At 44.9% G+C, this 15,003-nt stretch overlaps 1 protein-coding gene across 1 annotated transcript in view; it reads right to left on the bottom strand.

The window, feature by feature from the left end:
- LOC143941044 (phospholipid-transporting ATPase IC-like) overlaps positions 1-15,003 on the bottom strand; it is a 198,272-nt gene that overhangs the window by 158,154 nt on the left and 25,115 nt on the right. The window contains exon 2 of the mRNA XM_077462954.1: positions 3,072-3,238. Within this exon, the coding sequence (XP_077319080.1) occupies positions 3,072-3,237 (166 nt within the window). The 5' untranslated portion in view covers position 3,238. The remainder of the gene's footprint in view (positions 1-3,071; positions 3,239-15,003) is intronic.

Below are 15,003 nucleotides of genomic sequence, written 5' to 3'. Positions count from 1 at the left end.
AAGCACAGTGTCACTTTAATGGAAATAGTATACTGTATGTATCCAGAATTTATGGAAAGAGGGTAACACAGAGTATAAATGGCATAGTAGGGTACCAGTCGGTCACTTTTCAGCGGTGCAATGGCAATACACTGACTATGGTGCTCCAACAATCTTAGCCTAAATAGACTATCCCACCATAAGTGTGTATGAGCAATTTAATTACCCTGACATGTTCACAATAGTCATGAGATGACCTTAGATGACTCCACATACACTGGGTAAAGGCCTGGCTTGGACAGTGATGCACGGGTGCTGTCGCCACAATAGGGGGTGGACAAGTAAGCACACTGATTAGCATGGGGAACTGTTCCAAGCATAGCTGCCACTTAGGGCCACCTGGGAAAACTGATAGTACAGTGCCAATGATGCCCGTAGGCTCTCACCATTCCCATCTACTCAGGTCTATGTGTTTTCCCCATTCAGGCTCTGTTTTACTGATGTGAGATGTAGTGAATTAGCCCCTGGATCACATCTATGTGTCCGTGGAGATTTTAGGGGGTCAAAGTCACTCGTAAAACTGTCCCAGTGCTGCATGCAATGCTGGATATCCACTTACGCCTGGAATTTCAGAGGTAGCATATCATATCACAGCTACAGGCTATGTCAGCAGGCTCCGCTCTCACTAGTGCAGCCTATGCTGATGCGTTTAACACGTCATCACGTGCTTCATCAGAACGTGGTTTGGCTTGGCTGGCAGTGTTGAATCTGAGTCAAGGTGAGTGACTCTAGGAGGCTGAATGGCTCATCAGAAAGCACCTCTGCTACTTCCCCCTACTTGCCTTGGAGAAGCTTCCAGAAGAATGGGAGGGAGGTTAGGAGGAGCTGCCTGGAGTATTAAGGAGGGTCCCAGCCAATCCCCAGCAAATGGCCTGGCAGGGAGTAGGCCCCTCTCAAATACTCAGGGTTAGGCCAACAGGGGCAAAGTGGATTTCAGGTGAAAGCTGGAGATGGAGTGCTGAGGAAGCTGTTGGAGGCCCTTGAGGGTAGCCTTCTAGTCTTGGAGGGGAGAGGGGGGTGACCTCGGGCCTGGGGCTCTGATGCTGGAGGGATCCTCCTAGGATACATGGAGGAGTCTGTCCAGAGGCACAGGACCAAGAGTGAGGACAGCAGGACCCAGCTAGTACATCCAGGAGATCGCCAGGGAGAAGACAGCCGGGTGGCTGGTGAGTAAGACAGTCTGGAAGGACTGTGGGAAGTAGCCAGGGAGGGCTAGTGAATGGGGCAGCTGCAGCCAGGCGGGAAGTGCTGGGATTAGTAGCCACAGGAATGTAGCGGGACACTGGACTTTTCTCTACACAACCAAAAGGGGCCCACGGTTCCTGCCTGTAAAGGGCATTTGCTTGATCTGGCTGAGTGCCTGGCCAGATCCACCAAACAGTCTTCCAGCTGGGTCTGTGCTGTTTCTGCAAGCAAGTGACGTGGTTAAGGAAGAGGAGTGTTTACAGCAAGTGCATATAGTTAGAGTGTCCCTGAAGAAGTTTGTTCCAGTCAAGTGGGCATCCCATAATCACCCCATCCTTATCCAAGTTTATTAACCCATAATAAAAAAACAAAACCAAAGTGTCTCACGCGTGCGTGTGGAAATTTGGTGTGCCTGGCTGTGCAGGGTGGATCACTATTTATTAGCGGCTCCTACAGGGGATGCGCTACAACTGCTATATGCTGCTGATGAGAAAAGGTATTTAGCAATATTTACTAAATAATTGCATTTCCATGTTTTGTGTACTGTGGGAAACCAGATATGGTGAATGCAGGGTCCTGGGTTTAGTAAAACTTTAAGCCTGGCCATACACATGGAAATTTGACGGAGCAATGAAACTTTAAATGCCATTTTTTGTTAAATCTCAAAGCAGTCAAAGACATAAAATCATGACTAAACACATGGAGAAGGAATTGGAATTACTCCTTTGAATATGGCAGAAAAATACAATCACAAAACAATTGTAGATTTTTTCCCATTACAATTCTTTTTCAGTTTGACATTTCAATAAATTGTATTAAATATGTATCGCCTAAATTCTTGTGGTCGATCAAACTCACATGTAGTAGATTGTTTTTTGGTCTTTACTTGCCATCATATTTGTCATTCCCATTGGTCAAAAGTAATTGAAATTGTCTAAAAACTGAGCTAGACCTGGTCCCTCAGCACTTCTTGAAGCTTGTTGAAAGCCTGCTAGCAGCTTGCTTAAAGTGCCAATCAGCACTCTCATTGGGCTTTGTATTCAATATTTATAAACTGGAGCTGAATGGTACCTTAAAAGCTTCAATAAAGTTTGCTAAAAGTTCTGAAAATGCTTTGCCAACACTTGCTTTTCACACCGCTCTTATACAAGCTGAAACAGACCTTAATGCCACGTACACACAATCAGAATTCTCATCAGAAAAAGCTCTGATGGTTTTCCCGTTGGAATTCTGACGGGATTTCGCTCAAACTGTCTTGCCTACACACGGTCACACTAAATTCCGACGATCAATAACACCGCAACATACAACACGTTCTACGGCACTATAAAAGGGGAGTTTAATGCTTCCGAGCATGCGTAGAATTTTTTTCCGAGCATGTGTCTGAATTTTGCGTGTCGGAATTGCATACACACGATCGAAAAATCCGATAGAAAGGTTTTCCATGGGAAAAATTAAGACCAGGCTCTCAATCTAAAGACCGTCGGAAATGCAGACAGAAAAAGACCGATGGGCATACACACGGTCGGAAAATCCGATGAAAAGCTTCCATCGGACTGTTTCCATCGGATATTCCGGCCGTGTGTACGCGGCATTAGGGTTGATTTTTTTTATAGGCAAAAAGTGAAAATGCCATTGAAAAGTGAACAGCCTATTTTCCTTTAGTAAATCAACTGTGTTGTACTGGCTGCCAAGAAATAGTTAGTGTATTTTTTGATATCGTATCTTCATATTCTGTACAGCCTGGATATACAGTATAGGCATGTTAACATATAGAGGCTATTACTTTTACTTACTTATGTTTATTTAAATGGATAAAAATTAAATCCGAGAGAAATAACACTTGCCTTTGGATGTCTGTTCCTGTTCAGGATGTGTCGTGACTTCATTTTCCTCTGGTCCTGGAGACTGGGGGCTGTCTAGCTCATCATCTGTCTCATCATCTGAATATGGTAGCTCTTCATCATTTGGATTTTCTGAATCCTGACTTACCCCCCGTCCACCTCTTGCCATGCTGCTCACCAATATAGGAAAATTAACAGGTTAGTACATGTTCTGCCCACCGGGCCTTTATTCAATTTATCAATTTATCTGTGTTTATGTGAAATAACATGTTGATTTTCTTGCTGTATAACAAGCTAGTTATGCAGAGCGCAGGTGCCACCTACTGTTCCCTTTCTGGTATATCATTAGCTGTTTGTATTAGTTACATATTGCAATTTCTTAGAATGTGTTAATAAAGTTGTTTGGAACCTGTGCATTCTGGGAGATTCTCTAGAGGAAGTTCCATTTTAAAGAGGAACTGCAGTCTGCTCACATAAGTTGTAATAAAAACATCTTTGCAATTCTGAAGCTTCCCTCCAACCACTGTGCATATTATTTTATATATACTGTGATTCTATACTTGCCAAATATGCTGCAGAAATCTTCCTCCACTGAGTCTGGCTGCAACCATTTTAACTGTGGGCAGCTGAAGCTGCTGCCTGTTCACTTCCTGGATTTACAAAGACACACAGAGGACACACCCTCTTATGACTCATCCCCCCCTCACTTCCTGGCTAAACTCTCATGAGAGTGAGAGCTGTGCATGATGTCATAAGCCTAGGATTTTTACCAGGCAAGAAAAGGGAAGTGGGCTGTATAAGATCGTTACTGGCAGAAAAAATAATGTTTTACTATGTTTTACTGTTTTTTACTTAAAAAAACAATGGCAGAAGATTTAATAGATTGAAAGTTTAAAAAATGACTAGTTCCGCTTTAAGTATCTTCAGCAAGGCAGTGTAAGGCTGTTTCTCCATATCTCGCCGTCGCCCCTCAGCGAGCTTAAAAAGTGAGTCCTTGTTATTCCATTCTGTGTTATAGAGCATTGTTTCTTTATTATAGCCAATATTGTACTGATTGATGTTTGTTTTATCATTTTTTAGTTTCACTTGGCTCGTTCTAAAAAATGTAAGATCAAAGAAATATGGTATTTGAAGTTTATGGAGCAGGAAGGTTTAGCTTTCTGTCCTACAGACAGAACAGTGCAAACAAAGCCAATATTTCTGCACCAGGTACTGTCAGATGAGTCACCACCTGGCATTTTATACACTATATGGCCAAACATTTGTGATCACATAACCTTCAAACCTATATGAGCTCGTTGGACATTCCTTTCCAAATACATGGACATATTAAGATGGTGTTGCTAGTAAATAGGACCCCAACCCACCATCTTCCTTGTTTGCATCAAGAACAGCCTCCACTATTTTTAGAAGGCTTTCAATAAATCCCTGCGCTTGCTGCTCACTACCATCACTTGAACACACAGAAGCCTGGCGTCTGTGCTTACAAGAGACAGTGATACTCTTCCAGTGGCTCCACACAGAACCAACCCTGCCCAGCATATCCCTGTGAGCACAGAGGAGGGGTCCCACTTTGTGAACAGCTGCAGTAATCTGGTGGCAGCAACTCCAGCTGAAGTCCATCCCCGTAGCCTCTACTATCCTACAATCCCACTGCAAGGAAGCCCCTCTGTCTGTGTTGTCCTATAATTATAATGGAGCTATCTTATGGGGTAGTGATTGGCAGAGTCTTTCTTTTAAATTACAAACCTCTGCCAAACTTAAATTAAAAAAGTGTCCACTCCTCAGATAATATATTCCTATATGATATATATATATAAATATATATATATATATATATATATATATATATATATATATATATATATATATAGCATATATATTCCATTATCTCTACTGTGTGTGAACAAGTATAAACCTTTGCACAATTTATGGGATAATATGTTGAATCAGATCTAACTATCACATATTCATTTTACAATTCAGGTGAGGGGAGGGGATTTGGAGGTGGGAGGACAGCTCTATACTCCTAGACCAACAGTGGGTATAGAATAGTGTATATGGAGGTTTCTATTTGAGTGTATTGGTTTTCTTTCTTTTTTTTTCTCTCTTGGTTGAACTGGATGGACTAAGTATGTAACTCCTGAACCCAGAACTCTGTGCATAGCACACTCCTAAACCCAGATCTCTGTGCATATCACACTCCTGAACCCAGAACTCTGTGCATAGCACACTCCTGAACCCAGAACTCTGTGCATAGCACACTCCTAAACCCAGATCTCTGTGCATAGCACACTCCTAAACCCAGATCTCTGTGCATAGCACACTCCTGAACCAAGAACTCTGTGCATAGCACACTCCTGAACCAAGAACTCTGTTCATAGCACACTCCTGAACCAAGAACTCTGTTCATAGCACACTCCTGAACCCTTCACTCTGTACATAGCACACTCCTGAACCCTTCACTCTGCACATAGCATACTCCTGAACCCTTCACTCTGTACATAGCACACTCCTGAACCAGGGGTCAAGTCCTGGGGAAAAAAGTGTGGGAACTCCCACCCAAGATCCACTCCCCCACTAAAAATAAAAAAATGATATATATATATATATGCACGAATGCTTCAAAAGTGGTATTTTTCATCCAATTTTCATATTGTGTGTATGAAGCTTAACTGTTAGTACATAAAAAAAAAAAAACAATCCTCAATAAACATAAATACGGTAATTCTCTGAATAATCAGCATTCATTCAATTGTGCTTCCATGCAAATGTGAACATCATGTTCTGATCTTTATTGGGAAATGTTATTTTGTATATAGAGTGTTTATGTGGTGAGTTTATACTTTTCATTGAACAGAGTTTGGATAACACAGGGTTAAACGGAAAGGTCATAAATTAACTGCACATTATCTGGACAGAATGCTTGGAGAGATAGTGATGTGTTCCTGCTTAGGAGATGTATGTTAGCTTGGGGGGCTGCAAACTCTGCAGGGCTCCAACACACACTCGCTGCTATTCCAACCCTTCACATATTTCCACATAAACTTCCCTCCTGGCATTAAACTTTGCCAGGTATTGTGCTCAGCTTACCACCCTAAACTGGTGTTCCTCCCTCAGCTCACCTCTCTCCCTGCATGTCTTCAGAATAGCTGATCTACCCATCAGCTAGACCTAGACCTGATCTACCCATCAGCTAGCTGTGATTGACAGGTAAATCGAAGCGGAAGCTGTCATGGGGCTCCCTACTGGCAATGCCTGAATGGTCAAGTGTGCGCACTTACTTTTGCGAGCTGTGTCAGCGGCTGCTTGTGTAGCACCTGCCACACAGCTCACATACTTCAAAGTCTTGCAGGACACGGCTGCTAACGGGAACTGAGTTCCTGTTGTGGAAAAAGTACAGGAACTCAGTTCCCATGCGTTCCCGCAGGACTTGAGCCCTGTCCTGAACCCTTCACTCTGTACATAGCACACTCCTGAACCCTTCACTCTGTACATAGCACACTCCTGAACCCTTCACTCTGTACATAGCTCCTAAACCCTTCACGCTGTACATAGCACACTCCTGAACCCTTCACTCTGTATGTAGTACACTCCTGAACCCTTCACTCTGTACATAGCACACGCCTGAACCCTTCACTCTGTACGTAGTTCGCGGCGAACTTTGCTCGTTCGTGATTCGCCAAACCGGCGGACTTCTGGCGCTGTTTGCGGCGGACATATTCATTTACATTGTGAAGAACTTTGACCCATGACACGTCCATCATGGGGTACAGGACAGCCAATTGAGACATTTCAGCACATGGACATACCTCCTACCTTTTAAATAGACCTGATCTGGCGGCCATTTTACATTCTGTCTTTTGTCAGTGTAGGGACAGTTTGGTGTTTGGAGCAGGGACAGTCTGCCTGTAATCACTAGCTATTACTATTAGGTCCACAAAGATCCTTTTAAGGACTGGTATAGGTGTACAATATATAGGGTTGAAATACACTTATAATATACTTTCTTTCAAATATAGAAAGCATATTATAGTGCACTGCATGCAGTGCTACTGACCGATTCTGCAGCTGTCTTTTCTCAGTGTAGAGACAGTTTGGTGTTTGGAGCAGGGACAGTCTGTCTGTAATCACTAGCTAATTAGCTATTACTATTAGGTCCACAAAGGTCCTTTTAACGACTGGTATAGGTGTACAGTATATAGGGTTGTAATACACGTATAATATACTTTCTTTCAAATATAGAAAGCATATTATTATAGTGCACTGCAGTGTGTGGTGTCAGTGCTCTCTATCCCGTTGCAGGTGTCTGTCAGTGCTCTCCATCACGGTGCAGGTGTGGTGTCAGTGCTATCTGTCTTGGTGCTGGTGTCAGTGCTCTCTATCACGGTGCTGGTGTCAGTGCTCTCTATCACGGTGCTGGTGTGGTGTCAGTGCTCTCTATCACGGTGCTGGTGGGGTGTCAGTGCTCTCTATCTCGGTGCTGGTGTCAGTGCTCTCTATCACGGTGCTGGTGTCAGTGCTCTCTATCACGGTGCTGGTGTCAGTGCTCTCTATCACGGTGCTGGTGTGGTGTCAGTGCTCTCTATCTCAGTGCTGGTGTCAGTGCTCTCTCTCTCTGTGTTGGTGTCAGGGCTCTCTATCACGGTGCTGGTGTCAGTGCTTTCTATCTCGGTGCTGGTGTCAGTGCTCTCTATCACAGTGCTGGTGTCAGTGCTCTCTATCACGGTGCTGGTGTCAGTGCTCTCTATCACGGTGCTGGTGTGGTGTCAGTGCTCTCTATCTTGGTGCTGATGTCAGTGCTTTCTATATCGGTGCTGGTGTCAGTGCTCTCTATCTCAGAGAGCTCATAATGATAAATTCATCATAACAAACTTTTGTTATTTTTACTAAAAGTTTACGAATCTAACGAAAATTCGTATTTTGTACAAGTCTGAATTGAATTTCATACACGAATTATGAAATACAATTTTTTTTTTCGTATGGAACGAAGCAAAACACATTTTTTGACACCGCCCATGTCTAGAGAACATCACCCCCACCTTCAAAAAAGACTGGGAGGACAACTTGTCCACCTGCTCTAACAAAATGATGACCCTTCTGATCGATGAGTTTAAAAGAACGACCAAGGAGCTAGACAAAGAAATTGATCTCTTATATGTACAACTCTCCACCTTTAAAACCCACATTTCATATAACCAATTAGACAAAGAACTTAATGAGCATCTCGAACATTTCAACCGTGATATACTCATTAAAAAAGAAAATAAACTTTTAAGAGATACCGAGGCCTTTCAGAAATCCAAAGCCTATCACTGGAATAATCCAAATTTCCGTAATCGTTTTAATCCTAAACCTTCCACATCCACTAATAACCCCAACTTTTCTGATGCCTCATCAGTAGGGATGAGCCGAACACCCCCTGGTTCGGTTCGCACCAGAACCTTCGAACGGACCTAAAATTTGTACGAACTTTAGAACCCTATTAAAGTCTATGGGACTTGAACTTTCGAAATCAAAAGTGCTAATTTTAAAGGCTAATATGCAAGATATGCAACAGACAACACCAGCAATAAGGAGTATCTTTAGGTGTAGACTGTGCTGGAGGCACACAACACCCACTTTAACTCCTGCAGATGCCTGTATCAGAGAACACCAGCAATAAAGGGTAGGTACAGGTGTATACTGTGCTGTGCTGGAGGCACACAATACCCACTAACTCCTGCAGATGCCTGTATTAGAGAATACCAGCAAAAAAGGGTAGATACAGGTGTATATTGTGCTGGAGGCACACAACACCCACTAACTCCTGCAGATGCCTTTATTATAGAAAAAAAGCAATAAAGGGTAGCTACAGGTGTATACTGTGCTGGAGGCACACAACACCACTTTAACTTTAAGATGCCTGAGAAAAGAACACACTGTCCCTGCCTATCTAGCTCTTTCCCTGCACACTGAAACACACTACACAAGGCTGCCAGTGATAGGCTTTGGATTCCTGAAAGGCCTTGGTATCTCTTAAAAGAATCAAGAATTCTGGCAGAGGGTCTACAAACATATTTTATCCATGAAAACTTGCAACCCCAACTTACCCCTGGGTAGACACATCACCAACGTGCATGAAGGAATATGCCCTACATTCACTTTCTTGATTCTCGTTTGGGTCCATCAGGGCATCTGAGAAGGGGACTCTAATAAATTACTTTTGCAGTTAGAACAAAGATGGATTTTTAAATTAAATGCCACCAAACCACCGGGCTTGAAAGGGGCCGTATCTTTCAAACCATTTCTAGACGGCTTTACCTCAGGGGGCTCCGAATGGGAACCCCCTGACTAGAGATCCACAGAATCACATATTTTCCCTTTTTTTTGTTTTTTTTTGGAATCTGCTAATTTTTTCATCCAAGTTCACATTTATATTTTATAATTTTTATTTTATTTTTTACACCATTTTTTTATGAAAATGCTCTTTTGTTGGTATCCATGTAAAGAAATATTCTTTTTTTTTTTTTTCTCAATCAAAGGTTTTATTGAAAATAAGATCAGGTTTACAGTTAGAGTCTGAATACACATATCATTGCCATCAATCTGTAAACAATAAAACATATAAATACATCTCTATTGTGTTCTAATTTGGTTAGCGGCTAGGTTGAGGTAAGTACACAGTTGAAGATGCTAAGTAGCGTATGATATTTTGAGACGGGTGAGTATGGTGTGGAGGGTGTGGGCAGGGCCGGATTAAGAGCATCATGGGCCTGGTGCTGAGGACTTTGGAGGGCCATTTTTATGGTTAATAAATAAAATTAAAATGCAAACACATTTTTATTAAAACACATTTTTATTTTTATTTTTAACAAACTGATCATTCACACTACGTGCAAGAGAACCCGTACGAATGAGCCCAAATTTTCTGTATACTTTTTTTTTTTTTTTTTTTTATTTGTTGCAATTTTTTATTGTTTACATTCTTATTTTTTTTTTGTTTGTTTTTTTTTTTTTTACAATTTTACTTTTTTATTATTTTTTTTTCCGGTGAAGGGCAGTGGATGGTGTCAGCAGTTTTTTTTATTAAATTTTTTTATAATTAATTTTTTACAATTTATTTCTTTTATTTTATTTTTTCAAAATGCATTTGGGGCTAGGTTTTTGGCAGTGGACAGCATTAGTAGGGCAATGGCAGTGCCCAAATGGTCAGTCCAACCCTGCTGGGCCTATATTAAAGGTAGGGGCTTGGAGCTGGAGCTCCAATAGCCCCTACGTTAATCTGGCCCTGGGTGTGGGGGGGTAGGGGGAGGTAGGGGGTAAGGGGGGGTGTGGGGTGCGATCAGCCCATTGCTATCATATATACCTCCGTTAGTTATAGATGCTCTATGCCGGTTGAAGCTTTGTTCCCACCATGTTGAGGGTCAAAAGATGCTAAGGAGTTTAATCTCTAAGCGTACGGAATTCAGGGGAGAGTGTGAAGGTCAGCCATGGTTGCCATGTTTTGATAAAGTTTGTGCTATTTTCATGTTTGGTAGACACGATCTCCTCCATCTTATAGATGTATTGCACTCTGTCTAGCCAGTCTGTAATGCTCAGGGTTTTGGTTGTTTTCCAGTGAATTGGTATCAGTGTTTTAGCGGCCGTGAGTAAGTGTCTGGACAATGATTTTTTGTAACGGCTTAAATTGGTGGGGACCAGATTGATCAAGCATGTGGCCGCATTCAATTCCAGGCGAGTTTCTGTTTTACCCAGGATCTGATTGCATCCCAATAAGTTTGTATTAGCGGGCACTCCCACCATATGTGCAGGAAGGTACCCGTGTGTATTTTACATCTCCAGCACGTGTCTGAGGTGGAGGGAGACCATCTCCTGTTTTTTTGTGGCGTAATATACCATTGAGCTAAAATTTTATAGGATATTTCCTGGTATTTGGAGCTTAAGGAGCACTTGTGTGCCAGCACGCATGCCTTATTCCATTGCTCCTCAGATATGCTGGTTTTGAGATCACGTTCCCACTTTGTTTTGAATTTATTATTGTCAGCTTGTGACGCTTGAGTTAGCATCGAGTATGCAAGAGACGTGGTGTTCGTTATTGGTGATCTCAATAGACATATCTTCTCAATCTGAGTCAATGGAAGGCGAAATTGTTGACTGGTGTCTGACTCGTTCCAAAGTATGGTGGTACTTCCCCTGCGGGGGATAGCGGGAGGTGTGATAGCAGGCAGTGGTATGAGTTGCGCTGTGTGGTAGCACGGTGTGTTGCTGCTAGTAGGTAACCTTGTCAGAAGGTCCGATGGGACCTGGGGTCCCAAGACTTCAGGCTGGGGGGGTTCCCCCCTTGAGATCAGGGTGTCTGGGATCAGACGCAAAGGCTAATTAGGTGAGAAGTTTTAGCCACGGAGGGTGTCGCATGGGGTGATGACACTGCTTTGGACAGTGCCAAATTTAACCGTTAATGTTTTAAACTCTATCAACAGTGCATAACAATGAAGGACTTACAAAACTGTCTAAGAGAAGGGACCCAAGAAGAGTAACAAGGCTAGGTAGTAACAATTCAGGTCAAAGATAGTTGAAACATACCAATCTGCCAGCCTAAAATGGTATTGTAACACTCCTTAACCTGGTATGTGACAACAAACAGTAAATAACTTAACCTTTTAACAAACCCACTGAACCTGTTAACAAGGAGTATAGGCCCGAGATATATACTTAATTCAGCTCAGCTACAGTCCCGTGAATGTATCATAAATCTCCGCTATGGTAGGGTCAGAGTGTCCTGTACAGAGTTCAGGATGCTGTAAGTGGCACCCGTTGAGACGTTTATCTCGGTCAAGTGCGTATTTTACCAGACTGTACCTGAGAGGTAATAAAGGGTGTGATAATAGGTACACACAGTTCAGTTGAAAGCAGAAGTTCAAGTGTGGTCGCAGGTCACTCTAACCAGTGATATACTTTGCGTAATTTATACTCACGTGTAGCGTTCGTGTTAACATTGTGCACGTCAACCTCGGGCAATCGAACGACCATGGTGTTCAATGGGTGGCAAGAGTTCACAGATTGCAGGGTCAAAACTTGTGGGCAGCTTCATCAGGTCAGTAGTCCCTCGCGTCTCTCCCTCTTGGGCTTCAGGCACTTCTGGAAGGGTACGGAGGCTCAAAACTGTTCCTGTCTGGGTTCCTGTAGTGTCTACCGGGTTGGTAGGGCGACTGTGCATGTGACGGTCCCGGTGAGAATTGCGGGTTGTTCATTTCTGGGGGCGGGCGGAACTCGGCGTACCATTCTGGGAGGTCCACGGTATCAATCTGAAGCTCATCACAAAATTTGTTGAGGTCCCCTGGTACTTTGAGTACGTATTGTTTCCCCAGGAAGTTTGCTTGAAGCGTGAAGGGGAACTTCCATCTATAACTAATTCCTTTCTGCCGTAGCACCTCCAGGAGTGGCTTCAGGGCCCTCTAGTTTTTGAGCGTAATGGGCGACAGGTCCTGGAAGAGTTGGATCACAGCGTCTTCATGCACAATCCGATCTCTGGTCCTGACCTTTTGAAGAATGTCTTCCTTCAGGCAGTAGTTGGGTAGACAGCAAATGATGTCCCTCGGGGGGTTTCCGTCTTGCGCTCTAGGCCTGAGGGCCCTGTGCGCCCTGTCGAAATCAATAGGGGATTGTTCCGGCCTTTCTATGAGGGTATTAAATTTGGTTGTGAGAGTCGGCTTGATTAGCTCTTGGGGAACAGTCTCAGGTACTCCTCTAATTCTGATGTTGTTTCTGCGTCCCCGATTGTCTAAATCTTCGATTTGCCGATTCATGTCTATCAAGTGTTGGGAATGCGTGGCTGCGATGTCATCCAGTCTTATCAGGGCTCTGTCTCTTCTCTTCCCTGCACGATCAGTTATTGCCAGTTGTTCCGTTAGACGCAGAATTTCGGTTTTAATGTCCGTTATTGCTGCTGTGAAGGAGCTTTTAATGTCGGCCGCAATGTCAGTCATGGCCGCATAGGTAAGCAGGTGGTCAGTCTTATTAGCGCCAGCAATTGAGTCTTCAGAGACTGGTAGAGAAACCTCATCGTCTTCCATGTCTTCTATGATACTGTTGCTCTGTGGGGGTGTCTTTTTGGTATGTTTACCGCTGCCTGAGTATTTAAATTTGCTTAGGTTTGCGGATGATGTTTTGCTCTGTGGAGTCCCCAGAGAGCGCAGGGTATGGGTATGTGTACTTCTCCGTGAGTGCGTTGACATAGTCAAAAAGATCAGTTTTCACTTCTCAGGTCCCCAGGTCACCAGGGTTGTTTTACAGCAACAACATATAGGCTATGCACCAGGCCACTGCCCCTATTGCTAGTTCTTAAAGTATGTGGCAGACTAGCGACTGAGGGGGGTGCACCTTATGTACAGTCCTTTGTGGGGTACTTTTGTGTTCTGGACAGCTAGGTCAAGCTAATGCAGGTAGGTTTAGAAGTGGGATAAGCAGGCTGGGTGTAGCAAGATGGCCGCTGGTAGTTTGTCAATAGGCCTGCTGGCTCTTGTTGTCCCACTGTCAGCTCCTGTCCCCTAAATGACCCAGGGCTTGCAGGATGGGGTGTCAGGGGGAACTCTCCAATGATCAAGTCTCTGGGAGGAACCAGGTGCCGGGTAACATAAGCTATGAGGGTGGGGGGGTGAGGTAGGCTCTGCAGTACTCACTGTGTGCCCAGGTTGTAGGCTCAAGTCGTGGCTGGCATTCCCGCGGGTCCTGACCGTGGCCTGGGGCTCCTCCGCAGCGGTCTCCGGGTGACCAGGTTCCGCCCGTGTGAGGGGATGCCTGGATGCCTTGTGTCCGGCGGTGATGGGCAGCTTGAAACTACCGGGTCGTAGGCCCCAAGATGGCGCCCACGTATGCACCCTGCCTCGCGGTGGCCCACTTCACCAATGCCGCCTCGGGTACATAGAGGGGCTTGTCGGCGTCAATCCACGTCCGCTCGGGACCTTCCACTAGTATACGGATGGATGAGCTTCGGAAGGCCCGGGACCCGTCGGTGGCGTGTGGCGCGAGGCGGCCTGCCTATAGGCCCCAAGATGGCGCCTGTCAAAGAAATATTCATGCGCTCTCCCCTTATCCTGTATTTGTGCATTCGCTGCTCTGCTTCCCCTGCGGTGGCCACATGTAATCTGTGGGTCCTCTGCCTGTTCCGATTCTTCCTCCTCCCCCTTCTTTTGGGTTCCCCTACTCAGGGTACGTAGGGCCGCTATGCACTACTAAGCGCCAGCGGTCCTTCCTTGTGTTGGGAGGCTGGGACACTCTCCTGTCCTCCACCTCCCCACCCACTTGCGCTGCAAGCCGTTGACGTGGGCGCGGGTCCCCACCCACGGCCGGCTCTGACGTCACGATGCCAGGTGGTGCACAACCAGGAGTGACTTCCTCACAGGCCAGCCAACCGCAAGGTTTTCCTCGTGGCGGCTGCCCTGGAGACACAGAGCATGGCTAGTGTCTTGGCCGAGCTGGTGTGTCTCCACACACGCTCCTACTGTGCACACCTCGCGCAGATGAAGTGGGCTCCCGCACCATCGACTCGGGGGGCGTCACCGTCCCTCCCCTCTATCCCAGGCCACTCTCACTTCTGCTGCCTTCATATAGACGGCGCCAGCACACGCCAGTCCCACTGCTACTTACTCTGCACGGTGCTTTTGATATACCTTGACCCCGGGTAAGTACCCCATGAATTTTAGCACATCCAGTCTACTTGGCACCCTCTAACCTTCATTGCTGAGCTAGCCATCCCACTCATGTGGGGACCGCCACCACCACTACTATTGGTCATGCTATCTTACCTACTCATGGTTCCCTTTATCCATAGGTGTATGCACTGCCTGCACACCACCAGCAGGCTCTCAGCCTAAGGTACCCCCCTCTCTGGGCCCACACTCCTTCCGCTATCCCAGCTTATATGCCGCCTAACTGTTTAGCCTGTGGGACCCCA

The sequence above is a fragment of the Lithobates pipiens genome, unplaced genomic scaffold (genome assembly GCF_037356315.1).
Source record: "Lithobates pipiens isolate NorthernLeopardFrog02 unplaced genomic scaffold, aLitPip1_a1.2 Scaffold_3, whole genome shotgun sequence".
Classification (NCBI taxonomy): domain Eukaryota; kingdom Metazoa; phylum Chordata; class Amphibia; order Anura; family Ranidae; genus Lithobates; species Lithobates pipiens.
The sequence above is the reverse complement of the archived record's forward strand: the minus strand, read 5'-3'. Positions and strand labels throughout refer to the sequence as shown.